At 46.1% G+C, this 13,978-nt stretch overlaps 1 protein-coding gene across 2 annotated transcripts in view; it reads right to left on the bottom strand.

The window, feature by feature from the left end:
- The window catches only part of KCND3 (potassium voltage-gated channel subfamily D member 3), a 307,348-nt gene that overhangs the window by 22,006 nt on the left and 271,364 nt on the right, over positions 1-13,978 (bottom strand). For both annotated transcript variants that reach the window (XM_036769298.1, XM_036769299.1), the window contains exon 2: positions 4,325-4,487. In XM_036769298.1, the coding sequence (XP_036625193.1) occupies positions 4,325-4,487 (163 nt within the window). The remainder of the gene's footprint in view (positions 1-4,324; positions 4,488-13,978) is intronic.

The raw sequence follows: 13,978 nt of genomic DNA, 5'->3' as shown, positions 1-13,978 counted from the left end.
CATCACTGCCTTCTTTTTTCCTTTATGTAGGGCATGTGCAGCCTTCATTTGGCATCTAGTAACCTAAGGGCCACAAGGGCCCATGTTTCCTCTTGAGCCTGTATGAGAAACTGGAGAAAAGTATGTGTGTGTGTGTGTGTGTATGTGTGTGTGTGTGTGTGTTTGTATGTGCATGTGTGTGCATGTGTGTGTGTGTGTTTGTATCCCTGAGGGTACACCAGTCCTAGAGAGGGGTGTGTGTACGAGAGGGGAATAGGGGTGAGTATGATGGCAAAACAGAATGTCTCCTAGACATGGGCTGGGAGAATTCCTACTTTTTGGCTTCCAATTCAGCTGACAGTACATAGTACAAGCTGACCAGCAGTTCCCCATTGCCAATAGGTGCGGATTTCAATGGGAGGAGAGGGGTACTGAGTGTCAGAGTGGTGGTGATTTCTTCCTTTTAGGAAAGGAAATGGCTCCTGGAAATGCTCATTCCCCTTTGGCACTGATCACTCATTTTGAGTGCTGCTAGCTCTCCATCAATCTCACCCAACATTCCTTAAGTACCTTTTAACAGTTTTACTTACAGGTGCCCTTTAGTACCTGAATATTTATATCTCTCATCTGGAGTGGCAACATAGCTTTCTCCTTGGAAGAACAGAAGGAGAAAGATGGAGAGACAGGGAAGTGGGAGGAGAGGATAGGAAGGGTAGGTTGGAAGTGGAGAGGAAAGGGGGAGAGATTAAGAGATGAGGAAGGGAGGCAAGTAAGGAAGGAAGAGGAAGGAGGGAGATAAGAAAGGGAAGGGAAGGGAGGGGAAGGGGGAGGGAGAGAGAGAGAGAGAGAGAGAGAGAGAGAGAGAGAGAGAGAGAGAGAGAGAGAGAGAGAGAGAAGGAGGGAAGGAGGGGGGTAAGGGAGCAAAGGAGAAAAAAGGAGCAGAGACTGTAAGAAGAGGAAGGGAGAAAAGGAGAAATGTTCCTCTTCTCCCCCAGTCCCCAACTTCTTGGTCCTCTGTCCCTGCTCCTAAATTTACAAGACTCAGAAAACATAATGTCTATTTGGCCAACATCATCCAAATCCCCCATACAGAAAACCTATGGAAATCTGATGTGAAGGGAAGAAAAGAAGAGAATGAGGGCATCCATTTCCTCCTGGACTCCAAGCCTGATGGCTTCTAGGCTGCAGGCATGTAGGCTGGTGCTTATTTTCAGAGCTGCTCTATATCTTAAAGGATTGGCTTTGGTTGAGGGCTAACATTTGCCCTGTGAATCCTGTTCCCCTTCGTGACCCATCTTCCCCATACTTGAGATGGACAACCTCAGCCACCAAAAGCAGATAACTGTTTTTTCTCTCTGGCAGAGAACCCAAGGTGAAAGGGGGTAGGGTTGAACAACCTTGAGGAAAGGCAGCATCAGCCTGAGTGAAAACCCTGTAAATATTTACTTTGATGTCAGATAGAGAAGGAAGGAGGGATGGAAGGAGGGAGAGGGGGAGGAAGTCATCTTCATCTGCCAGCATGGGATAAAAAGACAAGACATAGCTATCTGTCTCTTGAAGACCTGAGATGTATTTTATAGAGTAGTAGGGGAGCCCCCACCCTCCCATTTATAACCTTTGGAGGACAAGCAGGAAACAGATGAGATGCCCCAAGAGGTTGGCAAATGGGACATGGGAGATACCTTGAAATACAGCTGGGTTAGGGATACAGTCAGTGTTGCTCTTACCATAGGCTAAATGTGAGGCTGGAAGTTTGGAAAATATGGCCAATTACTTCTTTAAATTGTCTGCTCGGTTGGAAGCATTTTAGAATGCCCTTAGAGTTGATTCCAGTGAGTACCTAATCACTGCAAGTACTTGGGTGACTGGGGTGGGTGGGTGGTCCAAAACCAGAGAGGGTTCAAGAAAAAGCTTTTCCACAAATTTGACTAGAGTTAAGTAAAGAGGTAACTAGGGTGTGGCAAATGGAGCTTTGTCCTAAGGCCAAATTTCTTTGCTCTGTATATAGCAGAGCTCATAGCACTATTCTTGGGCGAGATGACACTTGGAGGTCTGAGGTTTTGCCAGATTAAGTCCTGTGTTTATCCAGTGCTATTTTCACTCTTAGAGTGTCTTGGGAAGTGTCCCAATGCACAACCCCAGGGTAGGGGCCATCTGAGTAAGGATTTTGGCTGAGACTTCCATAGCCTTGTTCTCGTAGAACTCTGGAAACTTTTCTCTCACAGCCTCTAATTCCCTCACAAAACCTAAAACTGAGATTTTCACCAGGAAATGTTGTCATCGTGACACTGGAGTCAACACACGCTGATCTCATTTTTCAGTACCAGCTTTGCCAGGATGTACTTTGCTCAGAAAGGATCAATCGCCTCAGTTCCATCCTGCCTACCCTCCTTGCCCTGACCTAGGCTGCCTGGCACCATTCTGCGGAGTCAGCCAAAACCACATCTAATTAATTCTTTTCCATTGTGGGCTTTGGGGAGGAACAAATAATCTATCTTTGGAGCATTTAAGCTGCCAAGGGGTAGCCAGCCTCTCTCCCTCTCCCTGTATCTGTCTCCCTCCTCTTTGCGCTTACTGAGGGTTTCTACATGAAGAGTGAATGGTTCTTTGTTCTGTTCACCTTCAGAGAACGTGGGGCCAGCAAACTCCACTTGGAGCCCACTCCTCTGTGTCTTCTTTCCTTTCCATGGAAGATACTTGTTGGGGTCACCACAAACAATCCAATTCTGGGGACTTTATTGAGATATCCTGAAGCATCTTTGCCTTTCCCAAGGAAACGCAGCGTTCTTGCACTTCTATCAAACCCTAACCTCAGATCTATTGTTCTCTAGGACTTCAGGTAGTGAAAATAATGATGACAGTCCCAGAGGCTGGGGAGAGGGGAGGGTCTAATTAGAGGGGGTGTTGAGCAGTCACTATGTCAAGGGAGGGTCTGGATTATAGGTTAGTAGATTTAGAGTTGGAGTGTACATTGGGAGGTGAGCTAGCTTAATCTCTGTATTTTATAGGAGAGGAAATAGAGGTCTGTGGAGGTTAAGTGATCTGTTTCAAGGTTACCCAGGTAGTAGATGACAGACACCTGGGATCTGAGCCAAGGTCTCCCGACTTCCTGTTCAGGGCTCTGTCCATGGTGCTACTTTGGTGTAAGGAAAAGCTTCCTCTCAATTAGAGCTATCCAGGAGTGGAATGGCCTACTTCAGGAGGACTGGTGGGGTCCCCCTCGAGTGAGGTATATACATGAAAGCTGGATGGCCACCTGTTGGAGATATTGTAGTGGGCATTCTTGGTCAGGTATGGATTGGTCTAGATCAGGGGTCAGCAAACTACAGCCTGAGCGTCAAATTCAGCCTGCTGCCTGCTTTTGTATGGCCTGCAAGGTTAAGAATGGCTTTTCACATTTTAATACTTAATAAAACTTTATTTAAAAATGTAAAAACCATTCTTAGCTCATGAGCCATAGAAAGACAAGCAGGGGTGGGCTTTGGCCCTCAGGCTACAGTTTGCCAATTCTTGGTGTACTCTAGATGGTCTCTGAGGCTCCTTCTACCCCTAAGATTCTGTGGTTCTGATGAATGGATAAGTGCCCACCTAAAGCAGGTGTACGGTGGAGTGCCAGAGGTCTCTTTCCTCAGCTTTGTTTTGTTCAGCATCTTTGTCAATAACTTGGATACAATTCAGGGGTCATGTTTACCAAATTGCAGATGACATTAAACTAATACCGACACTAATACTAATACTAGAACAAGCAGGCGGTGCCATAGGGCATAGAGCGCTAGGCATAGAGTCAGGAAGACTCATCTTCCTGAGTTCAAATCTGGCCTCAGACACTTACTGGCTGTGTGACCCTGGGCAAGTCACATAACCCTGTTTGCCTCAGTTTCCTTATCTGTAAAATGAGCTGGAGAAGGAAATGGCAAACCACTTAAGTATCTCTGCCAAGAAAACCCCAAGTGGGATCATGAAGGGTCAGTTATGACTGATACAACTGAACAGCAACAAACAACAAGAATGCCGACAGGAAGGACTCTGGCTTTGAAATCAGAGGACCTGGGGCATAGCACAGCCCAATGTCCTGTTTCATACTATCCCCTAGTGGTAGTTTCCGGGAAATTAGAATGTGTCGATCCTAATGTCATTAGGTCAACAACAATTTTCCTGCTCAGAATCAGTTATAGACCCAGAGATGGAAGGGATCTTAAGAGATCATGTAATGCTGGATCCATTAGGGTCCCAGAACTAGTAAGTGCTCAGAGGTCAGAATCTGAACTCAGACCTTCTAGTTTCTGTGAGTATTCTGTGAATATTATGGGCAAGAAAGCCTCTGTTAGAGTGGGTTCAGACTCACCTTCTGAGCTCGTCGCTTGTCAGCTCTCTGATTCTGGTGGTAAATCCGACTGAAGTTAGAGACGATCACAGGGACGGGCAGGGCAATGACCAGGACGCCGCTCAGGGAGCAGATGGAACCGAAGATCTTCCCTGCGATGGTCTTGGGCACCATGTCCCCATATCTGGGGATGAGAAAGAAAGAGGTCCCCGGTGGAATTCAATTAGTATGGCCCCTCTGCTCCCTCCATCTTGCTGCTCCCCCTTTCTCCAGCCCTGGAGGGGAGGAAAGGGGAGCTGGGGCTCTACTCTCCCAACATCGATTCTTCTAATAGGAAGGGAGGAAGCAGTGGCCAAAATTAAGAATTTGGGCTACCACGGATTTAAATCATACCACTTCCCTGTGGCCCTGTGGTTGTGGATGATAGCATCATACAATGTTAGAGATGGAGAGGACTTTGAAGGTCATGAGTCCAATCTGGACTGAGACAGGACTCTTGTCTGACCTCCAATGAGGAGAAACCCACAATCTCTTAAAGCAATCAATCGATCAACCATTCAATCAAAAAGCATTTAGTCCCCATCCTGGTCCCCCTCCCCAAGGCTCACAATGTCCCTAGTTCCTTCAACTGATCCTCGGATAGCATAAATTCATGAGCCTTCATCATCCTGGTTGCCCTGGCCAATTGTCCACTCACCAGATCGCCAATGTCTTATCCTAAAATGTGGAGCTCAGAACTGCACATGATATGCCTGATGGGGTCTGGCCAGGGCAGAGCACTCTGGGACTACCCCTTCCCTAATCCTGGACACCCATCCTCTCTCAATGCTTTGGCAGATCCTTTCACTTCTTATAACAAGTCAAAATCTGTCTCTCTTTCAACTTCTACTGCCGTAGCAGGACAGGAGAGGGACTGTGCTCTGAGGTCTCTTGTCTCCTGGCATTCACAATCCGGAGAGGCCTTTCTCCAGACCCTTCCAGGTTTATCTCCTTTCTCTGAGTGACTCTAGTATTTACTGGCTGTAGAATAATAATAAGAAAATAATAGCCACTGTTCACAGAGTACATTAGGGCTCGCCAAATGCTTTTGAGCTTCATAACAGTTCTTTGAGGTAGGTACTTATCATTATCCCCATTTTACAGATGAAGTAACTAAGATTAAGGGACTTACCCAGGGTCACACAGCATCTGAAGTAGGAGCTGAATTCCAGTCTTCCTGTCCCCAAGTTGGGGACTCAATCCCCTAAGCCATCTTCCAGCACATCTGTACTAGAAGGAACCTTAGAAAGCTTTTGGGTTTAATCCCTCCTTGTGCAGTTGAGGAAACAAACCCAGAGAGGGGAAGTAATTTGCACGCATGGCAGAGCTGGCATTAGACCACAGATGAGCATCTTCCTGCTTCCTTTCTGTCTCATGACAAACGTTGTTTTGTTAGTAAACCTCTCCTTGAGAGTAAGAACTGTTCCCCACGTCCCTTGGGATCCTCTACCACACCCAGTACATTGTGGCTTGAAGCCAAGAAGACCTGAGGTCAGATCTTGTCTCAGATACTAGCTGGTCACCAGTGATGCAATGTGATGCTCAGTTTTCTCATCTGCGAGATGGGGATAATAAAATTGCCTGCCTCTCAGGGTTGTTGTAAGGATCATAAGAGGTAATATATGTAAAAAAAACCCCACTTTAAACTTTAAAAACCTTAAAGTATGATATAAATGCTAGCACTCATTTTTGATTAGAATTGATCTGCCCTTGGGTCTGGCTGGGCTGCCTGGGTGATTGGTTTCCTGCACCTCTTAGGTGGGATAGGGTAGGAGGCCTCAGGTGGTAGTTCTAGCATCTGGGTCTCCTGGGGTAGAAAGAGGTTTCAGCAACTGCCTGGGTTATGAAGAACTATGGGAGATGAATCTCTCAGGACCTTTCCTGGCATCTGTGACTCCACATCCAAGTATGGTCAAGGGCCAGGATGAGCTCCTTGCAGAATGGAGCGAGGCACATGCCCAAGGCTCTACCCAGGAAGCTCCACTTAATGTGCTTTGCCAGAGATCAGAAGGGAGTGAATTTCTGTAAACAATCTCCAGGGGGTGACCTTGAGCCCTAGGGATGCATGGGGTAGAGGGAGATGATGTCCTCCACCCCTAATGCCCTCTCCCTCTCCTCCTGAGGGGTGGGCAGGAAGCCATTCTGCTACAGAACAGAAAATAAGATTCTGGGTCTCCCTCTCCATAGCCTTTCAGTCTAAAGAACAGCTTGGCAAACCCCTTCCTGATGTTTGGATTGGTCAGAAATTCACACTTCAGCATTAGCATTGGGGGCCCTAATCTCCTTTCTCTGCTCTCATTACTATCTCCCTTCTCATAAATAAAACTCTGTCCCAGCTGTTAAGTGTTCTTTAGCCTTCTCTTTAGGAGATAATTTAAAGGCCTTTGTTAAGCCAAGAGTTCTGAAGCCTCCTTTCTCCAAGGGCAGAAACACTTTTTTCCCCCAGCCCTCTGTCGACTGGGTGCCTAGACACAGAGGGTATTGAGACAACCATTAATCATGAAATTATCACTTTGAAATCATATAGCTTATTTCTTCTCTGAAGGCTTAAAGCTGTTTGTCCTGAGATACCATCCTTCCAGGCTCCCAGGTTAGCAACCTCAGCATTATCCTTGTCTCTTTACTCTCCCTCTGCCCCCACAAATCCTGTAGTGGCCAAAATGTGCAATTTCCTCTTCCACGTCTCTCACCGTCCAAGCCCTTCTCTCTAGGCCACAGCTGCCACCTTAGTTCAGGTCCTTTGAATGTCTCCCTGAGACTCTTGCAATGGCCCCCTAATCAATCTTTCTGCTTTATCTCTCCTCTCTCAAATCCATTCATCATACAGCTGACAAAGGGATTTTCTTTAAGCCCTTCTCTGTCCATGTCACTCCATCACTCAATAAACTCTAGTGGCTCCCCATTTCTTAGTGGCTCCCACTTCTTAGGCTAAAAATTCTTCTGTTTGACTTTTAAAGTCCTTTAAAATCTACCCCCTATCTCCCTTGCCAGCCTCATTAGATATTACTTTGCACACTATAGTCTAGCCCAGGGGTGAGGAACTTGTGGCCTCGAGGCCACAGGTGGCCCTCTAAGTCCTCAAGTGCAGCCCTTTGACCGAATCCAAATTTCACAGAACAAATTCCCTTAATAAAAGGATTTGTTCTGTAAAACTTGGACTCAGTCCAAAGGCCACCCTCGAGGACCTAGAAGGCCACACATGGCCTTGAGGTTGCAGGTTCCCTACCCCTGGTCTAGCCAAACTGGCCTTCTCCTTATTCACAACTCCATATTTATCAGTCAGTCAGTTGGCTATTAAGCATGCAGCATGTGCCAGGCACTGTGCTAAGTGCTGGGGATACAAAGAAGAGTGAAAACCTGGTCCCGAGTCTCAAAGAGAATTTGGTCTAATGGTCCACAGCCCGCTTTGCCTGGCTATGTGTCCCCTGAGCCTGGAATGTACCTCGTCCTCATCTCTGCCTTACAGAATCCTCACAGCCTTCCCCCAACCTCATATTTATTTTATATTTGTTCTGTATATTATATATGTATATGATATACATATATGTGTGTGTGTGTGCATATACACACATGTACATTATATAGATACATGTACATCTAGAGAATGTAGTCTACTTAAAGGTAGGTCTTTCCTTCTTCCTCGGCACCTAGCGTATAACAGATGCTGACTAACAGCTTGTTTATTGTGAGAAAACCCAGGGATCCTGGGCGTTCCAGGGCTTGTAGGGGGGACTGGAGATGGATGGGAGTAACGGCCAAGATAGGAGAACAGACTAAGGAAAGATTCTCAGAGGTGAAAATTTATTGTTGCGGAGTCGTTTCAGTCAGGTCCAACTCTTCGTGACCCTATTGGGATTTTCTTGGCAGAGATACTGCAGCAGCTTGCCATCTCCTTCTCTAGCTCAATTTACAGATGAAGCAAACAAGTTTAAGTGACTTGCCCAGGGTCACACAGCTAGTAAATGTCTGAAGTCAGATAGGAACTCAGATCTTTCTGACTCCAGGCCCATTACTCTATCCACTGCACCACCTAGGGAGGGCTGTAGTTAGGGGGATGCAAAATGACCCGGTGGAGAGAGCACTGGATTTGCAGTCATAAGGCCTGGGTTCACGTTTGGACTCTGCTGCTTATTGTATGACATTGGATAAACCAGTTAATCCCTCTGGGCCTCAGTTTCCTCATCTGTAAAATGAAGGAATTGAATTAGATGGACTCTGAAGCCCCTTACTCTAAATATGAATGACAGGTGGAGGGGGCTGTAGGTACAAAGGCTTAAAGTCCCCCTGCTTTCAAGGCCTGAATCATGTGCCATCTCCTCCAGGAAGCCTTCTCTGACTTCCTCCCCTCCAGATGGAAGTGATCTTTCTCAAATTTTTATGGCACTTTATCTGAACACTTCCTTTATACTTATCTATGTGGGGGTAAAAATGTTTCTTTGTCTTCCCTTCCCTCTATATCCCCCTTCCCCTTCCCCCCTCTCCATGATGACAAGGTCTGTGTCCTCCCTCAATATTTTTGCTTCTCAAGTGCCTAGCTCAGTGCTTCATGTATGCAACGCACTCAGCAAACAAAGGTTTGCTGAATTTTGGATTGCAGACCTGAGCCTCCTCTGACTGGTGATAAATCATCGCATTTAATCCTGACAGTTATTCAACTTGGTGCCTTCAACTCAGAGCCCCACAAGACAAAACAGAGTCAACAAACCTAATTTGGGAATCGCCTGCTTCCCTCTCCCCCTTCTCCCAACCCAAGGGAAGCCAGGACAGGCTTTTGATAGTAATTGTATTTGCTGCTGCTTTTTTTTTTAAACTCAGATGCTGGAGTTGTGCCAAGGTGCCCCCTGGCACCAGATCTGGCAAGGGGGAGGACTTACAGGGAGATGCGGTGCCCTTTTTGGGCTGGGAGAATCAGATTGAATCCAGTCCAATCAGTACTTATTAGGAATAAGGCACTGTGCTAACGGTGGCTACAGACAAAATGAAAAATCACCCTGGCCCTCAAGGTACTTAAAGTCTGATGGGAAAGTGAGATTTCTTCTGGGCACTATCTCTGAAAACAAACAGAGGCCAAATAACTGTGACCACAGACATCATCAAGGTGAAAATTTCTGTTTAAGAAGAATATTCCGAACATCCTAAACACAAGCCTTGTTTGCTACAAGCCATTTTCTATACAACCAACGTAGAACGTAGAGTCCTTTGGAATTGGGTGAAAGGGATTTTGAACGAAGGCAGTCATTTTCCAGAAGCCCAGTTTTACTTAGAGGCATGAAGCGGGTCACCCCCTTAGAGATCATCTTTGTTTCATAAAGAAACCAAAGTCCAAAGGGAAGGGATGACTCACCCAAGCAGATATGGCTAAAACTCAAAACAGTGACCTCAGCATCTGCTTATCCCACCAGACAATGGCCGTTTCCCACAACCCCTGACATAGGCGTCGCCGAGAAAGAAAGGGCTGTGAAACTGTCACAGACTCAGTCCTTGATGACCCTGTGATGCACAGTCATCACTGCCCAGCCTACTGGTGCTAGCTGGGATAAGGCCTCAAGCCTCTTAGAACTCAGCCCAAAGTATAAGACTTTAACCAGAACACACAAACTCAGGGAAACATAAACTCAGAAATACAGGGAAAACTAAACTGGAAATCAGACCCGGAGCCTCCCTGCCAGGTGACGCCCCCGACTTTCCTCATCTTTAAAATGAGGATGATGATAATGGTGGTACTGACCTCACGAGGTTGTTCTGACAAGCCAGTGATTAAATAGATATAGTTTGTGAGCCGCAAAGAACTTATATGTCAGGTATCATTATTGTTATCATTATAGTTAATATTATTACTGTTTTTATTATTAGGGCAGCCAGGCGGCACCGTAGTACGTAGAGTTCTGGGCCTGGAGTCACTTACTAGCTTAACCCTGTGTGCCTCAGTTTCCTCATCTGTCAAGTGAGCTAGAGAAGGAAATGGCAAACCACTCCAGTCCCTCTGCCAAGAGAACCCCCAGTGGGGTCAGGAGAGTCGGACAGGACTGAAACGACTGAGAAAGAACAACAATAATATTTATAATAATGAATAATAAAAATAGCATTATTACTACTAGTAGGAATAATAGTAGAAGGAGTAGTGATAGTAGTAATAGGAATAGTAATAATAGCAGTAGTAGTAGCAGTACTAGTAGTAGCAGGGGTCTCTTGTGGCATTTGGACTGATTCTTGAACAAAGTCAGGGAAGAAAAGAGGTCGATTGCCCCTCAAACGTCCACTGACTGAAATCTTTTCCTTCCTTCAAGGTCCTGCTGAGGTCTGCCCTTATCTACGAAGCCCATAGCTGCCCCCCTCACACCTCTCATGGCTCTGGCCTCTCCTGATTCCACTTGTCTTCTAGTTCCTTGTTACATGTCCGATTTCCCGCTACGCCTATTAGATTGTGTGGGAAGAGGCTGTGTCTTGTTTTGTCTTTGCGTCCTTAGCATCTTACCATCTATTTGTAGCAGATGCATGGTTAATTTTGTATTTCTTCATGGAGTGTTAAGTTGACCTGGACGGCCTCCCCAAATCCCTTCCAAACAGGGCTGGGGCTGGGGGAAGGCAGCGGCCAGAAGCGTGTTGAACAAGAATACATTTTTATTGATATTATTTTTGAATCACTTATATTTCCCAATATTTCCTCCTCACACTGCCTTTCAGAAGGTGATCCCTTATAATAAAGAATTAAAAAAGACACGCCTGTAGGTCCCCCACTTCTGCCAAGAAATGGAGGTGGGAAAGTGAAGAGGCCCTTGTTAATATTTTTAATAGCAGCAAACTCTCTTCTCTGTGACATGTGGGGCTTTTATTTTTGTGATGTCAAGTGACATGCTATGATAGAGGATTTTCACCTTTTTTTGGTGTCATGGACCCTTGCGGCATCTGGTGAAGCCTATGGACCCCTTCCAGAGCAATGGTTTAAAATAATTGAAGGGAATGCTAAAAGTTCACAGATCCCCTGAAATCAATTCACAGACCATGGATTTTTAATACATCTGTATTAAAAGAAGGGGCCCTTTCTACCTTTAGGGGACGTAACACAAATAGCGCCTAGGCTTTAAACCTTGCCTAGGGTGTACAGCCTGCCTTCTACCTCTGAGATTTTGGGATCCTGGGATTCAGAGATCATCTAATCTAGGCTTCTTATTTTATAGATGAGAAAACTGACACCTCGAGAGGTGAAATGACGTCTATGAAGTCACAGAGGCAATAAATAGCAAAGTCAGGATTTGAACCCAGGTCCTCAGACTCCAGAGATATCCTCCACTGTTGCACAGCTCCTCCTGGGAGAGGGTCAAGATTAGGTTCTACCTTCTTGGCTTGCATCTTAATATTGCAGGGAGGAAGTATCCCTGACATTCATATACCATAATTTATTTTTCTAGAGAAACCTAGGAAGACTTGTATGAACTGATTCAGAGTGAAGTGAGCAGAAGCAGGAGAACAATTTGTGCAACAGCAACGTTGTAAAAAAAAAAAAGAAAGAAAGCCTTGAAAGATGTAAGAACTCTTATCAGAACTGTCACCAATGATGATGAAGAATGCTACCCATCTCTGGAGCACCAGAGAGATGATAGACTCAAGATGCAGAATGAAATGTCCATTTTTGGACCTGGTCAATGTGGGAATCTGCTTTGTCTGTCTATGTGTATTCTTGCAAGGTTTTTTTTCTTTAGTGGAAGAGAAAACAAATGTTTGGTAATTTAAAAAAAAATTAAAAGAAAGCATTCCTGAATCATCCCCCTCTCTCCAGATTCTATTCCTCCTAACCACCCCCCCACCCCTTCCTTAGTACACTTAGCTGGGTTCCCCACCGTGTAGTGGCCACACTCACCCACAATTATCCACACAGACTTGGTGCTAAATGTCTGGGCTCTCCAGGAGCTAAACCTCATAGTCCCACCTCTTAGCCAGCTCCTTCTCTTAAGCAGGAGTTCATTCACTCCCATGAACAGCCCAAGCTAAAAATAGCACTCCTGCAACGGCACCCTGGGTAGTCAGTGATGCTTTTGTTTATGGATTGCTGACCCTATGATTGGCTTTCCCCAGGAAGAGATGCTGAAAACCTCTGGAACGGTGACTGGAGCTAGTGTTTTGGGGAAGGAGGCCTGGGGAGGAAATCTATGGGTAGGATTAAAGCAGAGAGGGGTGGGGCTCCAAATGAGGAGAGGAGTGGAACTGGAGGAGACTGTATTCTCTTGGGCATGGATGGTGGGTAGTAGAATTCCTCTGCCCGAGCAGTAGTGAAGACTTCATTGGATGTATTCAAGCAGGGTCTGGATGGCAACTTGTTAGGACTGTTGAAGTAAAGATTGGACCAGATGGTCACTGAGTCCCCTTCCCATTCTCCAGTTCTGTGAAAAGTTAGAGCTGGGCCTCCAAACCAGGCCGTCTTAGTCCGGATCTATTCCCCTCACCTTCCACCATCATTAGCTGACCCAACCCCCAATGTTTCCCTTCAGAATGGTTGGATGGGGGCAGGGTCACTGAGGCATTTATCCAGATCATACCTTGACCTAGGTGCTATTTTCACTTCTATCCTTGCCCAGCGAGATGCAAGGAACAGAAAAGGAGAGAGAGAAAAAGCAGGAAAGATAATGAAAAATGGAAAAGCCCATGGAGGAAGACAGACCTCCTGGAAGAATCTTAGCACAAAGCTTTGTCTCCTTCCCCAAGAAAAATGAGCCTTTCTGATAATGGTGTTTGAAAGTGAAAGGGGCCCTCAGAGACCAGGACTGGAAGGTCTGGAGCAGAGAACCAGCAGAGACCGATGCCCAGTCAGGACCCTGAATCTGGGGCCCAGTGTTCCAGTTCGCAACAAGCCCCTTCACAACAGATGGGCCCCAGACTCTCTCCTGCCTCAGAATCCAATCTGGTGTCTTCGGGAATGCAAAGTGCTGTCTACGCTGAAGCAGGGACAGGCGAGCTTACCCTAGTAATATGGGAGGCTAATTAATTTGTATTAGGGCTTAGGGATAATTAAACTTTTTATCTGAGCCTAAGCGGCACAAACGGCAGGCCTTGTACAATTAATTGCTGCCTTCCTTTCCTCCTCCAGGTACCAGAGAGATAAGCCTGAGCGGTTCTCTCTCATCCTGTCTTGTTGCTTCTTATTGGGGAGAAAAAGCTGCCAGTGTGCCTGGGCTACATCCAGGAATGAGACAGAGGGGACACTCCCCCCGGGTAATACTGCAGTGCCTAGCACATAGTAAGTGCTATATGAATGCTAGCTATTATTATTATCATTGTGGTTGTGTTATTATCTGCGGGATGCTGGGGGGGAGACAGGCAGAGCTAGGCAAAGTAAACGGTTTCTCCCCAAATTTCTGCTTAGCTCTGGCAAAGTAGGGTCACCTTCTCCACCACAGTGCTTCTCTACACGGGTGCCAAGATGATTTTCCTAAAGCACAGCATGGATGAGGTCATTCTCTTACTCAAGAATCTTCGATAACTCCCATTTAAAGCCCTTAAAACCTGGCTCCAACCTCCCAGTCCAGCTGTATTTCACATTATTATTATTTAGTGGGGCCAGACTGACCTTCTGACTGTTTCTCACCCTTGACCTTCCATCCTCCACAGCTCTGTGTCTTAACATAGGCTGTCTGTCCCCCA

Source organism: Trichosurus vulpecula, chromosome 7 (assembly GCF_011100635.1).
Source record: "Trichosurus vulpecula isolate mTriVul1 chromosome 7, mTriVul1.pri, whole genome shotgun sequence".
Taxonomy (NCBI): Eukaryota; Metazoa; Chordata; class Mammalia; order Diprotodontia; family Phalangeridae; genus Trichosurus; species Trichosurus vulpecula.
This window is presented reverse-complemented; position numbering and strand designations above follow the sequence as displayed.